General features: G+C 33.6%; 1 protein-coding gene across 4 annotated transcripts in view; it reads left to right on the forward strand.

Annotated features, from left to right (window-relative positions):
- NBEA (neurobeachin) overlaps positions 1–23,468 on the forward strand; it is a 768,499-nt gene that overhangs the window by 357,278 nt on the left and 387,753 nt on the right. For all 4 annotated transcript variants that reach the window (XM_036747790.1, XM_036747792.1, XM_036747793.1 and 1 more), the window contains one exon: positions 18,208–18,269. In XM_036747790.1, coding sequence (XP_036603685.1) covers positions 18,208–18,269 — 62 coding nt within the window. The remainder of the gene's footprint in view (positions 1–18,207; positions 18,270–23,468) is intronic.

A 23,468-nucleotide genomic window follows, 5' to 3' on the forward strand; every position in this document is an offset into this window, starting at 1 on the left:
ATAATCTATATCCTAACTCTATGCTTTTTAGTGGTAATCCCTTGAGCTTGGAATTATCTCCCTACTCCTCTCCATTTCCTGGTTTCTCTGGCTTCCTTTAGGTGAAAGCTAAATCCCAAGTGTTTACAAGAAGCCTTTTGTTATCTCACTTAATGCTGTTTCCCCTCTGTGAGTAGTTCTTATTTATCCTGTATGTGGCTTACTTGTAAATAGTTATTTTCATGTTATTTCCCACATTATACTGTGATGTCCTTGTAAGCAGGAACTGTTTTTGCCTTTCTTTACATATCCAGCACTTAGAACAGTGCCTGGAACTTAGTTGATTTAAGCAGCCATCCCAGCATCTTTCATTGCCTCTTAGAGTCCACCTTCAGAAGCTGTTCACCCAGATTTCTCTAATCTTCACCAGGATGAAGTTCATGTGTTTCTCAAACCCAGATGATCTGGGCAAGAAGAGAAGGTCCCTAGCTTTGGAAGAGAGAGGGACATATTAGCACCAGACTTAGTCCAAACCATACCTGGGACAGAAAGGAAGGGGCTAATGGCAAAATGTGTGAATAATAGGTTGTATATGAATGCAATTACACCTCTTTACCTCAAAGCAAGTAGAAATGAACCAAATTAGAAAATTTAAAATCAATAAATGACCTAAAAATTGTGAGAAAAGAAGTCTTCATAAAGAAGACCTTGTAAGGGGGAAAAAAGGTGAGAGAATGAAGATATGAGCAAGCAAAGAAAAGTTCCCAATACAATTTATAAATACTATGGAGTAAGAGACTCCAAGGATAAAATTACAAAAGGCAATAGTAATTTTACAACAAAGTAATTTTACAAAAAACTAGAGCCCAAGTAATGAGAATGAGATGACTCAAAGAACGATTAGAAGATCCAATAAAAGAATTGGGAGAAAAGGTAATGAGTAAAATTTGAGCTCTGTACTAAACATTTGAAGTAGAGTTAATTTCTTAGACCAGAAGCCAAAAAAAAAGAAAGGAAACTAAATAATGGACATGCCTACTTTGCGATAAAATAGAGGAAATGACACTAGAACAATTCAGTGACCCAATAAGAAATTGAACAAAGTCAAAAGAAGTAAAAACTGGAGGAATGTGAGATTTCCTTATTCAAAAACAAGTAATCCAGAAAATCCAGGTCTTGGAGACATAATCTCGGAATCAGTGACTTTCAAGCAAAATCGAATGAAACAAACCTGAATACCATATTTCTGGAAATCATAAAAGAAGATTGCCTAAAATTATTGAAAGCAAAGTTTAGACTGATAAAATTTACAGAAAGCCATTGGAACAGGAATCCATTTTTAACTGGTCTCAGGTCAAAAAGAAAATATTGCAAGTAGTCAGAAAGAGACATCACACAGCATGGGGCTCCAGTCAGAAACACCCAAGACTACTAAAATACAACGAGAAGTGAAAGTAAAAAGTGGAATAACATATACTAAATAATTCCTGAAGAGCTGAGCATAATCCTCCAAGGGAAAAAGGACTTCTGGCTGAATTGATTACTTCTTTGTATTCTTTTTAGAAAGCAAGCATGGGCAGAATCTTTGACTTGCAAATATAGGCCAAACCACCTTCCCCCAAAACCCCTACAAAATTGTTAATATGTTTCAATAGCTCCAAAAAGCTAAGTGATGATTCAGTGTTTTTTAAAGAGAAGGAAAAAATTCTTTTTATACTCTCACAGTCTCACCTTGTCTAAGGATCTGTGAATAAAGTTTCAAAATATGGACCTCAGTGTTAAAACAATCCTAGAAATAGAGAGGGAAGAATGGAAAATTTTCTTATTTGTGGTTGGAGCACCATAGATGAAGATCATTGAAAAATACAGGTGGAAGGGAATAACGAGGGGTTTGGTTGGGATGTCATGAACTCTACTCTTGTCTGGACCTTAAAAAATGGTACTGGGTTATAAGTATTCAACAAACATTTATCATAGTAAGCATTACATGCCTATTATCTGCAAAGTATTGTGTTAGACACTCATATTATGAAGAAAAACAGTGAAATAGTCTAGGTCCACAAGGAGCTTATACTCTACTGGCATGGCAGAGCTTACTACATCTATACATAAAAATAATTTAAAAGTATTACAAAAAAATTTTGAGAGTGAGTGTGCTAATGAATAGGGGTGGAGCAAGAACAGAAAAAACCCAATAGGAAGTGATACCTGAGCACTGATAGAAGCTAGTGGATTGTATGAGGTGCCATGAAGTAAATTTCAGAGATGGAAGACTATCTGTACAGAGGGGGAAGATGAATCCTTGTGCACAGGAGACAACTAGTAAATCAGTTTGACTGAACTGACAAAAGGCATGCAGTGGTGCCTAATGAGATAAGATTGGGAAAGTCTGTGAGAATGTGGAGGGCCTTTAGGTTAAGTGGTTTAAATTTTATCCTAGAGGCAATGAATGGAAACAGTGACAGAGATATTGTGCCGGATATGCTCAGATCTTGGTTATGGGAATATTACTTTGACAGCTGTACAGATTGTTGATTGGGGAGAGGAGGGAAATAGGGAGACCAGTTCATAAGCTTTATCTAGGAAAGTGATGATGAGTATCTGAATTAGGGTAGGAGAGTTCTGTATGACAAATGGGATGGGGGTGAAACCAGTGTGACTCACAAGAGATACAAAACCTTACCCAAGCTCCACACTACCTGCAAATTAGAATGGACCAAATAGAACCCGGTGACTCCATGAGACAACAAGAAATATTAAAACAAATTTAAAAGACTGAAAAAAATAGAAGAAAATATATGGTCTCTCGTTGCAAAATTAAAATGATCTCAAAAACAGATCAAGGAGGAAAAAAAAAAACAGAATTTCATTAGACTACCTGAACATCATGTCCAGAAGAAAAGCTTAGATATCATATCACAAAAGCAGACTGCCCAGATCTCTTAGAACCAGAGGGTAAAGTGAAACAGAATCTACCAGTCACCTCCTGAAAGAAACCCTAAATCGAAAACTCCTGAACATCATATCTAAAATCCATAATGTCTAGGACAAAGGACAAAAAATACTTCAAGCAGCCAGAAACAAAGAATTCAAGCCCCAAGGAGCAACAGTTAGGCTCATACATGATTTATCAGCCACCATTATAAAGGAGCAGAGAGTTTTGAATGCAATATTCCAGAAGGCATACAATATAGGAATACTGCCAAGAATTACTTACCCGTCAAAACTGAGTATAATCCTACAGGGGAAAAATGGATCTTTAATGAACTAGAGAACTTCTAAGCATTCCTGATGTAAAGGCCAAAGCTGTGTAGAAACTTTGCAGTTCAAATACTGGAGTTAAGAGAAACATAAAAAAGGCAAACATCAACAAACAATTATAAAGATTAAATAAACTGCTTAAATTCTAATGTGGGTATGTGTTACATATGTCCCCTCTCAACCCTATCAAAGGTCATAGAAAGAGTCTAATTAAACAGAATTCCTGGTTGTGGTTCTGTTATTTCTTGACATTGTTAAGAAAAAGAATTGAAAGAGAAGGGAAGAACAATACTGGGGCGGGGAGGGGTGAAAGGAAGTTTAGTAAAATTATCTCACATAATCAGAGTGTGCAAGTAGACATCTCTAGAAACAAGGAAGATGGAGTGAGGAGGAGAGCAGCTCACAATTGAACCTTATTTTCATCTCATCTGTACTGGTCAAAGGAAAGAGGAATAGACACATTCATCAACACAGTTGGGTTAAAAAATACATTTCTCACAGAGAAATAAGAGGGATAGAAGGAAAGGGGAACTAAAGGGAAAGTAGATTAAGAGAGTGATTACTTTTAAGCAAAACAAAATTAATATTATACAAAATATTTATAACTCTTTTGAGGTATCAAAGGATGGGAATCTGAGGGTGTACCCATTAATTGAAGAATGACTGAACAAGTTGTAGTATATAAATGTAATGAAATATTACTGTGCTGTGAGAAATAACGAAGGGCATGATTTCAGAGAAACTTGGGAAGACTTATATGAACTGATACAGAATGAAGTAGACAGATAGATCTAGAAAAATTTCTACAAATACACCATTATGATAAAGACAAAAAACTTTGGAAGAATTAGGAACTCTGATTAGTGTAATGAGCAGTCACCGTTTCAGAAGCATCCACCGTTTGATAGGGAGGTAAACAACTCAGCTTGAATCATTATATATACACACATACATGTATACATGAATGTGCATATGTATGTGTATATGTCTATATGTTTGTACATATATGATAAATGTATACATATATGTATATTAATGTGTGTACGATGTTATCAATATTGAAATTTGTTTTCCTAAATACTGTGTTTACAATAAGGTTTTTAAAATTTCATTCTCATTTGGCAGAGGATTTTGGGGTGGAAGATAAAGAAGGCAGAATTTTGTTAACTCAAAAAATGCAAAATTTTTTAATGAAAAATAGAAAAAAAATGACAGAAAAGCTATTGTGGGGGTAGAATCAACAAGACTTGGCAATTGATTCACATGGGGATTTAGGTAGAAGGGCACTTAGGTATGTACCTGGCAGACTAAAAGGATAGTTGTACCTTAACAAATTAAAGGATTGTTGTACCTTAAAAAAGAAATAGAGAAGTTTGGAGGAAGCATAGGTTTTGGGGAAAATGCATAGAGTTCCACTTGTGAAATGTTGAAGTTGAGTGGCTTATGATATACCCAGGTGGAAAAGTCCAATAGGCTTTTTGCAAAAGGTAACTGGTGATTAGGAGTGAGATAAAGGCTGCATGTAGTGATATATTGAAGCTAGCCTGAATTTTTGCTGATTTTATGAGTTTCAGTGTAAGCATTTACACCTTAGAAATTGGAAAAATGCTACAAATCCGACCTTGATTTATTGTTTTGTTGGTTGTCTAAATTTCAGAATGTGGTGGAGAAAATAATGTAGATTAAACTTAGAAGTGTGCTCTGTGCATTTTTTTTTGAGAGCTGTTTGTTAAACTTTTACCAATACATAACCGGCTAGATGTATAAATTTGGGAGTTATCTGCACAGTTAGGTCAGCTAAAACGTTGGAAGCTGATGGGATCATTAAATGGAAGGATATAGTTAAAGAAGGGAAGAGGGCCCACAATATATGTTTGGGGAGTACAAATATTTAGCCAGTGGCTAAAGAATTATGATCCAGAGAAGGAATAGCAAACATGTAGGAGGTAAACCAAGAGAGAACAGTGTCACAGAAGCTAAAGAAGAAAAGAATTTTAAATACAGTAAAGTAAGGGGAAGATTAAACTATGATTGTGGGGAGGTTTATCAGTAAGGCAATAAACATAACATCAGGGATTATCATGAATATGCCTATGTAGTTCTGTATCGCAAAGTATGAGAGACTCTCCATAAAGAAGGTAAAAGAAGCATAACACTTATTCAGACACCAGAGAACCATATCCCATAACCAAATGTTCAGCTCCCACAGCTAGTTAGCCCACTTCATCATAACAGCCAGGAACTTAAAACACCATATCACAGCCTGGAGCCTTGCCATCCCAAAACCTCTCTGACCCTCTACTGGAGTCTTCCCCAAAACAAACTCACAGTACAGCTAAGTCAGCCTGTTCAGTTCTAACCATCACAAGGGTAGCCATTAGCAGCCATAACTGCACTTGCTCTCGCTCTCTCTCTCTCTCTGCATTTCCTGTGACATAACTTCCTTTTCTTGTCAGGAAGCTCCTCCCACCACATGTGACTCAGGTTTCCTGTGACTTAAGCAGGTTACATGGCCTATTAATGGGTGGGAAAGATCTTCAAATCTGAATTGCTACTACAGGAGGGTTTGAGGGTTGAAGTTATCTAAGAGCAATAGAGACCTGATTTTAAATTTTTAAAAAAGAAAATCAAGGGCAAGACTGAGGATTTGAGTCTTAACCTGGAAGGGGAAGGGGAAGGGGAGACGAACTAAGAAATACAAATTGCTGTTCTTGTTCCTCCTTTCTCGCTCTTCCACTCTTCCTCCAAATAATAAGAATCCAAAATAATAAGAAATAAAAGTAGTGGAAAGAAAAATAAATCTGATAATCATGACCATGAATGTAAATAGGATGAACTTTTCATAAAACTGAAGAGTGGCAAAATAAATAATGTAAGAAAGAAAAAATTCCTCCCTTTAAATGTCTTGTATTCTATTATACTGAATTCTATGGTAACAAAGTTATAAACTTTTAAACCATAAACATTACAAAATTTGATAAATGTTTATTAAAATATCAAATACTGAGATTAACAAAATAGGAAACAACTCAATCTCAGATAAATTGAGCTAAATTTCCTGAGGGACAGGGGAAGCTCAGAGATCAATCTGAATTTTCTAATAATTCCACAAAACCTTTAGCCCATAAATAATTCTTCTGCTACTAAAACTGTCCACAGAAATAGAGAAACAAGGCTCTTTATCAAACTCCTTCTGTAAGACATAAGTAGCCCTGAAAGTGAAAATTGAAAGAAAAAATTACAATATTAGATCAATCTCACTAATGAATATTAATGAAAACATACTGAAAAAGATATTTGCAAACAATATATTCATTTTTTGTTTCGCTAAGACGAGTTTTGATATGTCAGGAATCCTAGGATGATTCAACAATAGTAATAAAAGTATAATACAAAATAAAAATCAAGACTATATCAATAGTTATAAAAGGCCTTACAGAACATGCAGTACCAATGTTATAAACAAAACCATAGAAATAAGATGAACTTTTCTCAATATCATTTTTTTAAAAATCTAAAATGAAGAGTTATTATGGTTTGTAACAAAAACAATGGACACTTTCCCAACAAAACCTGAGATAAAACAAGCATATTGTTCTGGCCTGGGCCTGACTCAGGCCAATTCTCTGGTATTTTTACTTTGATATTGGATCTAAGGATCTGCTAGGTGTCACATTTTTGGCAGGGTGTCAGGAAGATTCATCTTCATTAGTTCAAATCATGTGACTCTGGGCAAGTCATTTAACCCTGTTTGCCTCAGTTCCTTTGAAGTGAGTGGGAGAAGGAAATGGCAAACCATTTCCAGTTTCTTTGCTGAGAAAACCTCAAATAGAGTCACAGAGAGGCAGATATGACTGAAATGACTCAACAACACTTAACAACTTATAGATACTTGTCTTGGGGCACACAAAGGTTGTGACTTAAACAGGGTAAATCAGCAAATATGTAAGTTAGGACTTCAAGGTTTTCCAACATCTAGATTTAGCCTACCATCTTATATCTTATGTTCAATTGAGCATCTGTGAAGCACCTTTCGTGTTAAATGCTAGGGATACAAAGACTAAAACAAAAGTCCCTGGCCTCAAAGAGCTTGCATTTCTGCAAACCTGTGACACAAAAATTCCAAATGAATAAGTGATACAAAAAGATATATTAAAATCTAGAACAGAACGATTTTTAATAATATTGGATAGGGGAAAATTTGTAATTCACAAAAGACAAAATAGTTCTTTTTATATGAAATCATAAAGATTTCTGCACAAATCAAACTAGTGTAGAAATCAGAAGGAAATAGATTGGGACAAATTTTTGTGTTGATTATTATTATAGTAGTCTGGAAACAACAAAATCATATGATTTAGGAAGAGGTCTTCCCCTGCAGATATTTTTTCAAAGGATTGAAACAAACTTTTTAAAAGGAAAAATGCAGACTATTGCTAACATGAAAAAAATGTTCAAAACTACTAATAACCAGAATAATGCAAAGTAAATAATCTTGAATTATCACCTCCAGTCATGCTAGTAAAAATGCTAAAACAGTATAAAATTTATCTTTCGATAGGCTGTGGGAAGACAGCTATATTAATTCACGCCTGGTAGAACTGAATTGGTTTCACTGTTCAGAGAAACAATTTGTAATTATGCAAGACATGTTACTTATTTGTGGCCTTTTAGAGATTCATTACTGAGACTATATCCTAAAGAGATTATTGGCAGCAAGGAAAGATCTCTATGCACAAAAATGTGCCTGGTAGCATCATTTGTATTAAAAATAAAGCTAGAAACCATATACATTTAATTATGGGGAAATGGTTCAACAGATTTTGGCATATAAATAAATTGGAATGTTACTACATTGTAATGAATAACATTCATTCATTGTCAATGAATGACATTTTCATAGGAAAAAATCAGCACATAGAAGCCTTATACAAAATAGAAATAGTAAAGAAAGGACTTATGAATGCCATGCTTAGGGCTCTATTTAAAATTACTTTTTGGAATCTTAAGATGGATCCTGATTGGCTGTACATCACAGAGGAAAATAACTTATAAGCTATACTTCCTTTCAGTTGTTATTGATATAAGAGAGAAAAGTAAATCCAGCAGATATTTCTTAGAGATTATAAATTATGTCATTCAGTGTTATTTTTCCGCATTGTTTCTCTGCCTGCCTTTCTCCATCATGTGCATATTTTGAAAATTAAATTCATGAATAGTGGGTGACTTCTTAATGGGAAAGCATTTTCCGGTTGTAAATAGAATACTGCCTGTAATTTATGGCCTGCTGATAATAGATTCAGTATATTGCATTTGGCCTCATGTAGTGGATAGGAGTTATTACAGGAAATAATTGGGGAAAACCAATACATAGTTGTGATCATAGTACAATTGAATTCAATAATCCAAAGGGGAAGAATGTAGATGGGAAGAGAGAGTCTTACTCCCTCTATATCCCATGAAATTGACTTGTGATAAGTGAAATACAAAGTAAAATGGTGATAAATGCACTGGGTTTTCTTAACCAGATTGTTAAACTAAACTAGGGATACCAAGACCAAAAAAAAAAAATTCGTTGTCCTCAGAAAGCTCAAATTCTCACCTATGCTATAATAAATTTCAAATGTATAGATGGAATCTTATTGGATGAGGTAAATCTTAAGGATTAGTTGATATCCAGTCAAGAGTTTTACAGGAACACAAGAATAATACTTTAAAATAGCCAACAGGTGTAATCTGTAAATATAAATAACTATCGAAGACTGGTATCTTTCCTTATGTGATTCTTATTCAAATGAAGACCGGAGAGAACCCTGGGGAACACAACAGAATATCTCATTAAATATTTGCAAGTGCTGGAATCCAGTTATAAATAGAATCATTTATATTCTCAAGCAAACACGAACCGTGTGGAAAGGCTATATGATTTCTGTAAAGGGAAAAACATAGACTCATAGATTTAGAGTTGGAAGGGACCTCAACATCTGTCTAGTGACTCTAGTCCAACATTCATTTTACAGGCAAAGCAGCTGAGGCACAGAGAGATAAAGTGACTTGCCCAGGTCACTTTTTCCTGTCCATTATGTCTCACTATTTTGATTGTAATTACTGGAAACAAAATATAAAGTATCTTATTATGTAAAACTCTGGACGCAAACAAAAATTTCACAGGATAAAAATCATGGAGGGATTTCAGTCTATACCACTGGAATCAGTACCCACTTTGATGAGGTTCACTGAGGTATAAAAGTATAATATATTGAATACAGACTGAGGCACACTACATGCTCGCCTTTTCTGCTTCTCTTTTGTTTTTGTTTTTGGGGTTTTTTTTTTTTGGTTCTGTTTCTTCTTTCTCATGATTCATTCCATTGGTCAAAATTCTTCTCCACGACTTGACTAGTGCATAAATTAATTCAATGTGAAGTTATACATGACAGTTATATGAGACTTCATGCCGTCTTGGGGAGGGAGGGGAGAAAAACTGGAACTCAAAACTTTGTAGAACCGTGTGTGGTAAACTAAAAATAAATAAAGAAATTTATAAAAAAAAAAAGTATAATATATGCACACCTGGAATTTTTGTCATGACGGTACAAGAAAGATGTAACAGAAATACATAGGAAATACAAAGAAAAATAATTAGACTAATCAAAGCGACTGTGCCCTTTAAGTAGTGACAAAAACGATTGATGCCTCTTCAGAAAGCTATGTTTGCAAAATTTGGAGCAGTAGACATAAGGTCAGCACCAACTTGATCTTGAAGTTCAGCGAATTCCATAGTGCTGGGTTTTGATTGTACCACAAATATATCCATTCTAAAGGTCTGAAGTCACAAAATGCAAAGCTGTATTTAGTAATGAAACTAGGATGTTTTGTGCCGTCAGCTTTGGGGTTGACATCAAGAATGATCACCATTCCCATATTCTTCTTTAACATTATTTGCCACCCCTGTCAGGTAAAGAATACTTACCTGGCTTCACCAATTCCATGAATTTCAGTAACAATTAGTGGACCTATTTCTGATGTATGAGAAGTCCATATCTCTAAAGAATTTTTTTTCCCAAATCTTATCTTATTATCTTCATTAGCCTTGTTTTCATATTGTCACAGTCATGGGAACACACAAAGACATAATAGAGTCTTTTACACCTAGCCTGATTTTTTCAAAAATACAAATGTTTCTGTATAAAAAGTAGTGCCTCTGCTATTCAAAGACATCGCTGGCAATGAATTTTCTTTTCTATTATTGTGCATTAAAATTTCAACTTTGAAAAGCTTACACATCATTGTACACATTGTCCTGAATGAGGAGAAAGTGAGGCTGATGACCTTACACAGCCCTCGCTCCCTCACTCAAATCAAAGTCAACTGCAAGTCATGTCATCATTTCCCTGATGGCATGGTCCTCTTTGAGAACAAAGGACAGATGCAACCTGCGAGTAGCCTCTCCTCTCTTCTCTTCTCCTCTGCTCCTTTGTGGTAAATAATAATTATAACTTTTTTTCTAGCTTCTTTTGTCGTTGTCATTTCTCTCTTGATAAACTTATAGTTCCTCTTTCTTTACTTTTTATTATTATCTTTTAGAAAATAAAAAGTTTTATCAACATCAGCTACTGACTATGGGGGAAAAATTTCAGAGATTAAAATTTAACACTTTAGTCTTCATTAAGAACATGAGGGTACTAAAACATTGGATAGCTTTCATGATAATATTTTTATTGTTGACATTATGGTTCCAGTCAGTGATCTCTGAGGGATTTTTTTTAAGCAAGGTACCTCTTCATTCTGATTGGATGTTCTGTACAGGGGGAACGTACGGGGAAATGTAATTTTAGGAACTATTCTAGTAATCCGTTCCCAAGGCACTTGTGATTTAACAGAACTTCTGTAGTGGAACAAGTAACTTTTTTATTTAGTAATTTGCATCTATATTCTTTAAGAGAGCAAAATTTTCAAACTGTGTCGATATAATACCAAGCAACCAGTTTGGTCAATTCAAAGGGGAAAAAAACAAAACAAAAGCTCATTCAAAATAGCTGTTTTTGTTTTTGCAGATCCAGTTCCAGATAATTTTGATAGAAGTCAAACCTATTTTAAAAGTCTTAAATATTTCTCTCTTACAGCTTTAGGGGAATACTATGCTAAACCTCATAAATGAAGGGATTTTTAGCTTTTCTGGGAGGTAGAGAACCCCCATTGAAGTAAAAAAATATATAATATCAAATGTTCTTGTTTCACAGTGAAAAATAACATTAGATTCTTTATAAATCTTTTTCAATATTTGAAAAATAGCATTCACTTCTAAATCTTTTTGAAGGCTAGTCCACATTTAACATACTTTGATATTTAAAACACTTTTTTCTTTCCCATAGTGCTTTTACCCACAATAGAAACTCTTTAGTTATTACCATTTGCCAAAGACTATGCACATGCCATGGCTTTAGGGATTTGGGAGAGTGGACTAAGAATAAAGCAAAGAGGCAAGTCTCACTTTCTCTAATATTTTGAATACTTTCATTTAGAATTCATAACCTGAATATTTAAAAAATTAGCTTCTCTTGATATGGTTACATTATTAAAGGTTGGGGTTTTTTTTAGGTAAAGGAAGTTCAGTATTATTTCACTTCCTTTCTATTAATACTACAACTGGTTCTAGTTTGAGTGAGGTTATATGTTAACAAAGTAAAATCATTGAAAGAAAATGCAACCAAACCTTTATAAGGTCCAGATGAAATAGGAAGAGCATACAGCAAAACTCCTAAACATATTCTGTTGATGGTAATAGCAATAAATTAAGAGTTTGGACAATGATTATTTCATAAGAATTATTTTTAAATGTGTTTTTACCTATCTCATTTGGTCAGAAGTAGAAATTCATACTAATTGAATAGTTTAACTTGCATTTTAGATTTTGAGTTTATTAGCCTGCACATGCCATAGACATAACCAAAATAGCAAAGTTGAAATGAATCTCTTTCAGTCCTAAATCAAGTAATATTAATAGAACAAGAGAATAATTATAATATTTCAAAGAAAAAGAAGTTTTTAAGTGGTTAAAAAGAAACAATGTAGCAATGTATTTCAAAGTAATTAAAAGTTCTGCAAAACCTATTCAGATAAAGTAAGTTGTCTAATCTTTTTATAAATAAAAAAATATGTTCTAAATATATATTTATCACCATTTTGATTTAATGACTGGGTACATTAGCACTGAAGGAAAAGATATTTTCACTATTCTACCTTTTAAATTTTGTGAAATAGACCATTGTGATCACTGTACAGAAGGAAAAATGTGAAAAAGAAAGAAAAATCAATGATTTTGCTTGTTTTCACAAATGCAAAAGCCATTTAAAACTCTTTTTTTAAAATTCTTGATATGTTTTCTTTTTATAATATAAATTATAAATGGATTTGGAAGTCAACCCATTCTATTTAAGACAGTTACTGAATTCTCCAAAGCAAATTTAATATTCAATGACAGTCAAAAAGCATTTATTCATTGTTGGGGATATAGTTAAATCATAGTGTTCATAAAGAAGAATAAAGTATAAGAAGAGTAAAAAGGTAAAAAAGATCCAGATTATAAGGAGCTTTAAATGCCAAACAGAGGACTTTGTATTTTATCCTGAAGGTAATGGGGAGCTACTAGAGTTTGATTCAGAGGTGAGAAGTGACATAATCAGAACCACATCTTTAGGAAAAATCACTTCTGCAGCTGAATGGAAGCTCAGTTGGAGTAGTGAGAGAGGTGAGGTAGGTGGAACCCAAGTAGGAGGCTGTTGTAATAATTGCGTAGAATAGAGAATGAAGGCCTGAAGTAGAGTAGTGTAAGAAGAGAATGCACATGGGAGATGTGTACATGTGGTACCTTTATTAGTCCCTCGAGGGCAGAAATGGTCTTTTTGTCTTTTGTCTCAGGGCCTGTCATGGCACAAATTCCTAACAAGTGGGATTTGTATTTGTGACTAAACCTGTAGTTCCATTGTTATGGGGAATCCCTGATGTAGTAACTCACTCTACCAGTACAGATAGGCAAGTATGCAGCTATTTATTATCTTGGAGACGTGCCTGGGACACTAAGAGTGAGTGACTTTTTCCAGGATCACACTGCCTGCCAGTAAGTGCTAGAAGTAGAATTTGAACCTAAATTTGAACCCAAAATAGTGACCATTCACTACATCATGTTCAACTGAATCATCTTCATCATCATCATCCTCATAGTTTATCCCAGAGGCACAGGCTGCTTTTTCATGTCCTTTGGGTAGTTATCTTCTGAGAATTGGGCCCTGTTATTTATTAATATTGATTTCTTATACATCTTGTATATCAGATCTTATCAGAGATTTCCCCCCATTCAATAGTTTCTCTTATTCTTGTTCATGTATAATTTTGTGAAATCTAAATTAGCCATTTTACTTCTAAATGATAACCTCTCTCCCTTGTGTGAATAATTCTCCCCACAGCCCTAGTTAGGAAAGATACTTCCTTCCATTCTCCTTTAACTTTTTTCTTGTGCTGCAGTGCAATACTGAGGTCAAGTACCCATCTGAACCGTTTTGTGGTATAACACCTTAAGTTCAGTTTATCAAATATTAGGCTCATGTGTTTGACCCTTTCTCTATCTTGCTTACCTAATTTATTCCATTGATCAGTTATAGTTTTCTCCAGTACAAAATAGTTCTCAAGTTTACTGTGTTAAGATAAAGTTTTGTGGTACAGTAATGCTAGAACAGTTTCATTCCTGCTAATTTTTTTGGTTATTTCTCCTTGAGATTCTTGACTTTTTTTTGTTCTTCAGATGAATTTTGTAATTTTTGGGTATGTTTCTATAATATTACCCTTTGGGAGCTTTGATATGGTACTAAATGTAAGTTAATTTCATAGTGTCATCATTTTTACTATGATACTGTAGCCCAATCATCGCCAGTGAAAATCTTTCCAATTATTTCTCTTTATTTCTGCAAAGAATAGTTTTCATGTAATTCCTGAGTTTTTATTGTTAGAGTAATTATAAATATATTTTATGCATTTTGTAATTGTTTGAATGGGATCTCTCCCATGCCCCGCCCCCAATTTCCTTCTTTTTATCCTGGGTTTTGTTGGTAATATAAAGGAAGACTGATGGTTTTAATTTTATTTTAGGTCCTGCTACTTTACTAAGACTATTGTTTCAATTAATTGTTTTTTTTTCAGTATCCCTAGAATTTTTTAAATAAACCACCATATCCATAAATAGTGATAACTTTGCCTCTTCAGCTATGCCTATTCCCCCAATTTCCTCTGGTTGTCTTATTACAGCTAGCAGTTCTAGGACTATATTACATAATACAAGTGATAATGGACATTCTTGCTTTGCCTCTCATCTTTTTGTAAAGACATCTGGTGTCTTGTTTTACTCTGTAACAAATAATGCCATTAATTATTATATTAAGAAAAGGTCCTTTAATGACTTCATACTTTTTAGATTTTTAATAAATTATTGCTGTATTTAGCCTTAGAAAAGGATTTTTCATTATTTATTGATATGATTTTTATTAACATATGATTGTTATTAATATGATCTGTTATTTCTTTCCAAATGTTCAGCCACCCCTACTTTCCAGTTATAAATCCAACCTGCTCATAGTGAATAAATTTTTTGCCATAATCCAGGTGAGAGGTGATGAAGGTTTAAGCAGCGGTGGTCCCTTTTTAAAGGGAAAGAAGAGGGCAGAGGGGAGAGATGTTGTAGAGAAGGAAATTACAAGAGTTGGCAACTGATTGGATATGTGGATTAACTAAGACATTAAGAATTACATTAAGGTTGTAAAGTTGTATGCCTTAACAGATTTTAGTGCTTTAACAGAAAAAATGACAAGATTGCAAGAGGGTTGAATTTGAAGGGAAAGGTAATAAGTTCTACTTTAGACATGTTAAACTTGAATCTGGCTTGAGGGAGAACCTGCCCTGGACACTTAGACATATTTCATCTGATAAATGGGGTAGGTAATCTCTGCCTTATCTGTCTAGACTCCTAACTTCACATACTTTACAAGTTGTTCCTTATCTGTCAGATCATTCTTGTATTTAGTAGCTCTAATAAGGCTATCGCTCTGACTTTGGGATGTGAAGCTTGTCTTCTTAGCCACATGTTCTTTACGTAGTTTCTAATTTTTTTTTCAACTTCTCCTTGGATACTGCTGCAAGAAATTTAACCACTTTGGTGTGTGTTCACATCCTGTGCATATGGTTCTACTCTTTATTGAAAGATTAGGTCTTAACTATCTCTGACCCTTCCCATTGTAAAGAACTTGTGACTACTCTACAAATAGTGATGAATCAGCTAATTCTTCCAACCACTGTGCATCATAACACATTCAAGCCAAGCTCCTACTAAAGCTTATTTTCTCAACACTCTTTCATATAATTAGGCAACCTGGTGCAGTTAGCCTTTTTCTTGAGAAGTTCTTACAATGTTCCCTGTTTTTAAAATGGGTATTTCTGGCTAAACTACTTTTCTATCAATCAGCCATTTAGGGGAAGGGAAAAATCAAGTAGCAGTTTTGTGAAAGTATGGAGAAACCAAGGGAGCTTAAAGAACAATGCATAGCATCTCAAAATTTGCAAGGCACTTTCCTCACAAGTGACAATTACCATGAAGGCAAAATAAAGGGAACAATTGAGCAACTATTTGACTGTGTCAGACTAAAATAAGATTAACTTTGATTAAATCTGGATGTTAATGGAAAGAGATGTTAGAGGTTGATTTTAGAGGTGTTAGAGGTATTTAGAAGTGAAAGAGATTGTTTGTTTTTTGCTCTCCCTCACCTGAATGTCTGTCTCAGGATTTCATTTCCCTTCTTGTCACCACAGATCCAAAGCAGGTATTTTTTGGGGAGGATAACATATTAAATAAATTCCATTTAAAACTAGCTTAGCAGGAAGAATTAATGTGAGTTATTTGAATTGAAATCACAATCTGTCTATAATAACTTTTGCTACTATTATTTATTATGTTTTTGCTTCAGTTTGTTTTAAAACAGTATCCCTTTGAAAAGGCACTTGCTTTTTTTTAAAAATAGTTAAGCTATTTGGAAAATGGAGAATGGGTGTAGCAAATTATTTTAACAAGTTCTGTCACAAAAATTGCATTGTAAGTTATTATTTCAAATTACGTATTTTCCTTCCTTTTGAGTAAATGTACATTTCTTTTCCATATTATTGCTTAACTGTACTTCATTATTGCCTCCAGAATCTCATCTTCCCACCAGATTACATCAGCTCTGAAACTCACCCTTCCTCAGTCCCCCATGCTCCTTGGGCCTCTCTCTCCCACTGATTGGAGAGGGTGGAGAGCAGACATCAGAGAGCTCCTCTCAGAGGCTCTTTTTGAGGAGGGAGCCCATTCCAGGCATCTCATCATTTCCCACCTGGCATCATCTTCCCCTCTCCTCACTCTTTCCCTCTTCTCCCACCCTTTGGAGCTTTTTTTTTTAATATATGTAATCTTCCTCCATTAGATCATAAGCTCCTTGAGAGCTGATGCTGTCTTTTGCCTTTCTTTATATATCCAGCATTTGGCAGGATCCGTAAACATAGTGGATGCTTAATAAATCTTTATTGACTGGTTACTATTGCTTGGGGAGGGGGGAAGCAAGTATTTATTTTTATCAGAATCTACAGTAATCCTTTTGCCAGTTGGATACATTCTAGTGGTCACGTAAATTGTAATAATGTAACTATATAGTTTGAGCTTTCATTTAGTCTTCCTGTGTTATGTTCAAAGAGGTAAGTTACCTGCAGTTGAAAAGATGTGCCATTTTGATCTTTTGGATCTTCTAACGCAGGAGGATGAGAATTGCTGATCAATTATAGCAATTGTCTCTGTTAAATGAGCTTTACACATCTGCCTCTTATTGCATTAGTTAAAACTGTCTGCTGAAAGATCTGATAAGATAGAATACTAGAGGCTTTTTATAGCTTGTTCTGTCTCTCTATACAATAAGGATAGGGATGTTAGCAAAATGGGCACAAAAGTGTATTTATCTGCTACCTGCAATAAATATACATGGTTTTCTGTGGAAGGCATTTGACTCTAACTTCTATTTGTTGAAAAATCCTTAGTCACAAATCTTTTGGATCCAACTTTATATTTAGTGGATGACATTTTTTTCTGTCAGGTTTGTTTTGTTTTTTAAAATTTTAAATGACCAGTTTATCAAAACTAATGATTATCACTTTAAATATGAAGCCATCAAATAATATTAATTCTTTTTAAATTAGAGAAAATCATTGTTAGCCCCTTCTGAGTCCTAATTTTAATAAACTCTTATAAATATATTCCAACCTATTGGCATTTTCAAAACTGCATATTACAGTGAATTTTTAAAAATACGTATACAAAATTTGGTGTAATAGTTACCTTTAAATTTAAAAGGAAATTCATTTTGAGTAAGTTGTGTTGAATTCTTCTATGAGAACAGAAGAAGCTACTGCTTACTGGTATAATATTAAATTATATAAGTTTTAATGATGTCATACTATGAAATTATGTTTTTGTAAGGTCTTTTGGATAAGAGATTTTGATACTGATTTTGAAACCAAGTGTTAAGAAATCTTTGGTCCAGAAAATAGGCTTGTGATTATTTTTGACTAAAATGACATTAGTTTTTTTGTAGCTAGTATACTTTAATAGCATCATGAGAAATGTTCAAATGTTGGAAATAATCTTCAAAACTAATCCATCTTGAGATGTGTAGATGACTTTTCCCCTGTCCCTCATTATACTATTGAATTTTAAAAACTGAAGGCTTTGAAACATTTAGCCAATTAGTCATTGAATTCCTTATTTTTAAGTAAGAATATAAATTGAGTTTTATGTTTCCTGTGTGTCAAGATTTTCTTTCTGGAAAATTTAATTTTACCTAAAAATTACAACTTTGGACAATCTAATCATGGTTTCCTTTCAATATTTGTTTATTTCAGGCCTTGTGTGTATGAAGTCCAGCACATCTGTGGTTGAGCTTGTTATGTTGCTTTGTTCCCAGGTAAGCCTTTTTGCTTTAATAATTACAGGATGCTTCATTAAGTTCTTTCCTATCTGTTCATGGGGATAGCTTGTTTATTTATTTTTTCCATTATTTGCTAGAAATACATTGTTTACTCTGAGGATATGTGTATGTGTACATACGTAGACATACAGAGAGAGAGAGAGAGAGAGAGAGAGAGAGAGAGAGGAATGACATGGGTATCTGCATGTATTCTATCACTGAAAAAGTACCTCTTTAGAATATGTGATGTATGCATGTATGCATAATAGTATAATGCACATATTAACATGTATATAATTTTGTGATAGAATCTTTTATATACAAATATTTTATAAAATACTTCCACTTTCATATGCAATTTAAAAAGATATATTCCCCAGAATTTTAAAATTGACTTTTTATATCCCTGATTTAGTCATGTGGAGAGTTCAGTGGTGATGGAAACCTTGGCCGTCACTATAAATATCTTAAGTTAGGGAAAAGTATAAGAAATGCTTTTCTCCAATATTAAAAAAACAAAAACTGTATAAGAGTTTCCATTAATGAATAGTCTGATAAATAAAACTTAAATCTTTCATGTTTATATATAAAATAGTTTACATTATAAGCTTTAGTATTTCAATTAAAAGCAAAAAGGTAAGAGCTTTGCTTCTTTAAGAGTATTGTCACTATTTCTCATATTTGTTAATAACCAGAATTAAAGTCGAATTGGAGTTATTAGATATTATCATTAATGTGTGTAATCTCACTTTTTTTATGCTTCACAATTACTTTATCAGGATTTTTTTTTGAAGGGGGGAAGGAGGGGAAAACGGTTTATCATAGGTTTCAGCCATAACTAAAGTTAGGCCTTTATTGGTATCTTATTTTACAAATTCTTCAATGGCAAAATGTTATGTAGACATTAAAATTTCAGATAACATTTAGAATAATGAAAATATGTATGTTTGAAATAGATTTCATGACTACTATTAATGATTAAATTATCCAAGTTTTATTTTGGGAAAAAGTAACATACATCTAAACTGTTCCCAGTAAATTCCCCTAATTGTATAACTATCTCCAAATGAATAAAAACATGAATTTAGTTAATCTTTTTAAACTTACCTATTGGGTTCCATTCCTTAGATTTCATTTCTTCAAGTCTGTATCCATAAGGAAATGATTAGGTCCAGTTTTCATGTGTGTGATGGGTTGTTTTTTGTGTTTTTTTTTTCTGTTAGCCAAAATGAATATTAGTTCGGGAAAAGCTAAAGAAAAATGCATCACAGGCAGGAATCCTCAGTGGGGTTCAGACTTCAAACTGTCTCCTGCAGAGTACTTGAAAAATTTGTTACCTAATGGTTAAGTCGTAGGTTCAAGAGAAATTCCAAGAGATCATTTATAGACCTTAAATTTCATGTGGTGCTACATCTTTTAGCTTTTGAAGATTATCAGAAAAGGAATTGCGTACCTTCTTCCTTAGCCTTAGCCTTGGGTTTCCCTGCAGTTCAGAAGAATATAGAGGAATGTAGCATTAGAGTGTAGTGTCTTTGATGGCCTCATCATCTAATCATAGGTTTAACATTACTCATTTGCTGGCTCCATGAATTCCTGCCATTAAGGGCCCTAGAGATGAAACTTTGCCTCAGATATTGATTGAAAGGAAGAGTGAGAAATTTAAGCTCTCTTTGCAGTGTACTTTTTTTTTTAGCGGTTTCAATGAAGCAGGGTAACAAATGAAACTATTTTGCTATTTATGGTGCACATTATAATTTTTATGTGTATATACATACACATATATTTGTATATGTGTGTGTACACACATACATATGTCTATATTCATGTGTCTATGCTTGCTTAGTTCAGTGTTACTCATTTAATGGGGAAAATGCATGTTCACTGAAGACAATTATTTAGTCTTTTTTTCCTCCATAATTACAATTTAGTACTATTTCCATATAATAGAACTATTTCCGTATGAATACTCATCCTATATTTTAATGCTAAATACAGGTTAAATTTTAGAAGACACTCTTAGAATTATCAGGTAATAAATTGATTATTCTAAAGATATTTAAAACATTTGATTTAAGGATAGAAAAAGTCTGAATAATTCCAGGAATGCCCTCAGATTTCTTTCAGCTGTTTCAGATGTGCCAGTTGTTGCTAGTTTTCACAATTGTTTAATTCTAAAGCCAGTTACCAATTTTTGTCCACAGCAATGCCACCATAACTATACTAGGCCTTTGGCAAAGAAGAAAGAACTTGTTTAATGTAGAGATTGTTTAGCAAAGCAGTTTCTATGACAGCATAACATGATTCTCTCTTCTAGAGCTGAATGTATCATTTCTGCAATATATCTGTTCCCTCTAGGGCTAGCCCACTTCATGCTTTTCTACCAAGCCATAATGTCTACCACATCACTACTAATGCATCTTTAAAGCTGGACTTTTCAGAGTTGCATTAATATTTCACTTTCACATTTTAAAAAGACACTATCAGCTACATATTATGATAAATAGTGTTAATATTAAGAAAAAACACTCAGTGAGCAAGCATCTTGAAGAACTTACACCATTTCATACGTTTTCTGTAATGTAATTTAATCCTCAGTTAAAATAGGTCTTCAAAGTGAATTATATTTTCTTGTTTATTTAAGTTTGAAATGTGTTTCTTTTAATGGAAAAAATAGATGATACCTTGGAGACTTTTAATAAGTAAAATCTCATTTTCATAGACTGGGTAACTATAGACATTAAAAAAGCGAAGAGAAATGCATCTTTTGTTTTCCTTTAATTTGCTATAGCAAATTAGACGCTGTTATGCTTCTTATGTTGGAAATTCCATGTTAACAACTACAGATTAGCAAGGATGTCAGATTTTTTTTTTCTTATCTGAGCTCCTGAATAAACTTACTGTTGCCAATAGCTCCTCCAAAGTATGGTCTAAATTTACATGAAATATCACATTACAAATGTCTGAAGGTACATGTCATGGATAATTCAGTTCATATGGACAGCCTTTTAAACTATGAAGGATATACAATCAAGTCAGTTTCCCCAAAGGAATTTTAAGTCTCTGTGGAAAATATAATAAGTTTAAAAAAGGCTCCTGTAGGCATAGTATGTCATTTGGATGAGGGTAGGAGATGGGAAGGGGAGAAAGCTATGTTTTAATTGTAAACTTGAAACATTGTTTGGTCTTATGGAGAAACCTTTGGCATTATCTCCATTTTGCAGATAAGAAAACTGAAGCTAAGAGAGGTTAAGTGACTCAGCCTCTGTGTTAGTGTAGACAAGTCCCTTAATCACTCTGAGTCATCATTTCTACTTTTATTAAATGGGCTTTTTAAACCTGTAAGTGCTATTTAAATGGTAATTATTATCATGATTATTAATCTTATTATTACAAATAAATACTTTGCTTAAGGCACTGGATTTACGATATAAAATTTTACATTCTTTCTATTTCGTTCCTTTTTTTCCTTCTCATTGCGTACTATGTGGTGATCCATCCCCCCCTGCCTCTGGCCCCCCCTCCCCCCACATTGTGGTGCTTTCATTTCTGTAAACAGTAACAAGTTAGAGTCGCAATAACTAACACAGTGGGGGGGGGTAGGAATTGGAGTGCCTCTCATCTTAGAAGTATGTTTTCAAGTAAATTAATTAAGATGTATAGTTGACAAGGTCAGTGTGTGATCAGTTAGTCTTTGTTGCATACAGTGTTCTTTAATGTGTCACATTTTTGATACTGTTTTTAATGGAATTTTAAATACATATATATATGTAATTTGGGGGAGAGGGTAAAAATTTGCTCTACCTTCCCCTTAGTTCATTTCCTTCTTTGATATGTAGCGGATTTGAGTTTCATGTAAACTTTTTTTAAAGTACTATAATAGTTTCTAATTATTTCCACATTTTTAAGGAAGTTCTCCTTTAGAGGTACTCTTAGAGAAATTGAGTGATGTTATCCCATAGGATTCTTTAAGTTTTCATAAGGAAAGCCTTAGCAGATGTCACTTACATTTCTTCCGTGCCATATATGTCAACAAGAAAGGTTTACGATATGGTAAACGTTATGTAAAAAGTAACATATGTCAGTACTTAAATATTTTAGCTGCTTGAAAACACTGAATATGCAAATAAGCATTTAATTATATAAATTCATTAAAACTTAAAAGTGCATAAAATAATGTAGCAATGGCTATTGTATAGTAATTTTTAAAAACTGGATATATGTTACTAAGCAATTGTTTTGTGGTTTTCTTTTACTTTATTCTTTCCACATATAATCTGCATCCTTAAATGAAAAGGACTTTCATAATTCAGCCATCAATTTGATCAAGGCCATAACCCTAGATTTTTTTTTAAAGTATTTACAAAAGAACCACAACTGAAGAAAGGGCTGGGGTTTTTTTTCCCCTGTCCCAACAAAGATCATATCTTGAACATTAAAAATTTCATATTATTTTCCCCATGGATATATTGTTTACCTTTAGGTACAGGAAGAAATGAAAATTGTGTTTGAATGTAGGGAGTAGTCGGCAGAGGAAAAGATGGCGATCTATAGTTTTTGTGGCAAGTGCTCTTGGTCATGAATGTGGTGACTAAAAAGCTTCAAGAGACATAATGTCTGGATAATATAATCATTTTATTAATTAATGCCAGCATTTTAATAAAAGCATAGTCATTTGGCCATCTCTCTCTTAGACCCCAAAGACCATCATGGCCTGGCCTCTTAGCTTATATGCCCATTAGAAAAGTGGTATTCCTGAGGATGGCAATCAACTCTGATTGGTTAAGAATTAATGCAAGAGTGGATATTGCAATGAGGGACTAGACCTGAAATTTGATTATGTAATTTACTTCTGAGTTACTCCCTACCTTAGGCAATCTATTCAAAGAATTTCTCCCCTGCCAAACTTTAGTAGAGCACAATGGCTTCCCTACCTGGGTGGAGTTTGGATAGAGGATGAAGGTTAGTTAGCTCAACCTTATGAGAATGAGGTCTTGAAATGATGATAAAAGAAAAAGGGGGAAATTTGAATCTCCCTAAATCCTTGGCTATTAATTATTTTTTCTCATTATTATCCTTTTGAACCTACCATATACATTAATAACACCAATATCAATCGTATTTTTAAGTGTGAAATGTAGTCCAAATTCCTATCCTTTGACTTGATAGTAAGCAAGTAACCTGGCTTTTTTTAAATTC

The sequence above is a fragment of the Trichosurus vulpecula genome, chromosome 2 (assembly GCF_011100635.1).
Source record: "Trichosurus vulpecula isolate mTriVul1 chromosome 2, mTriVul1.pri, whole genome shotgun sequence".
Lineage (NCBI taxonomy): Eukaryota > Metazoa > Chordata > Mammalia > Diprotodontia > Phalangeridae > Trichosurus > Trichosurus vulpecula.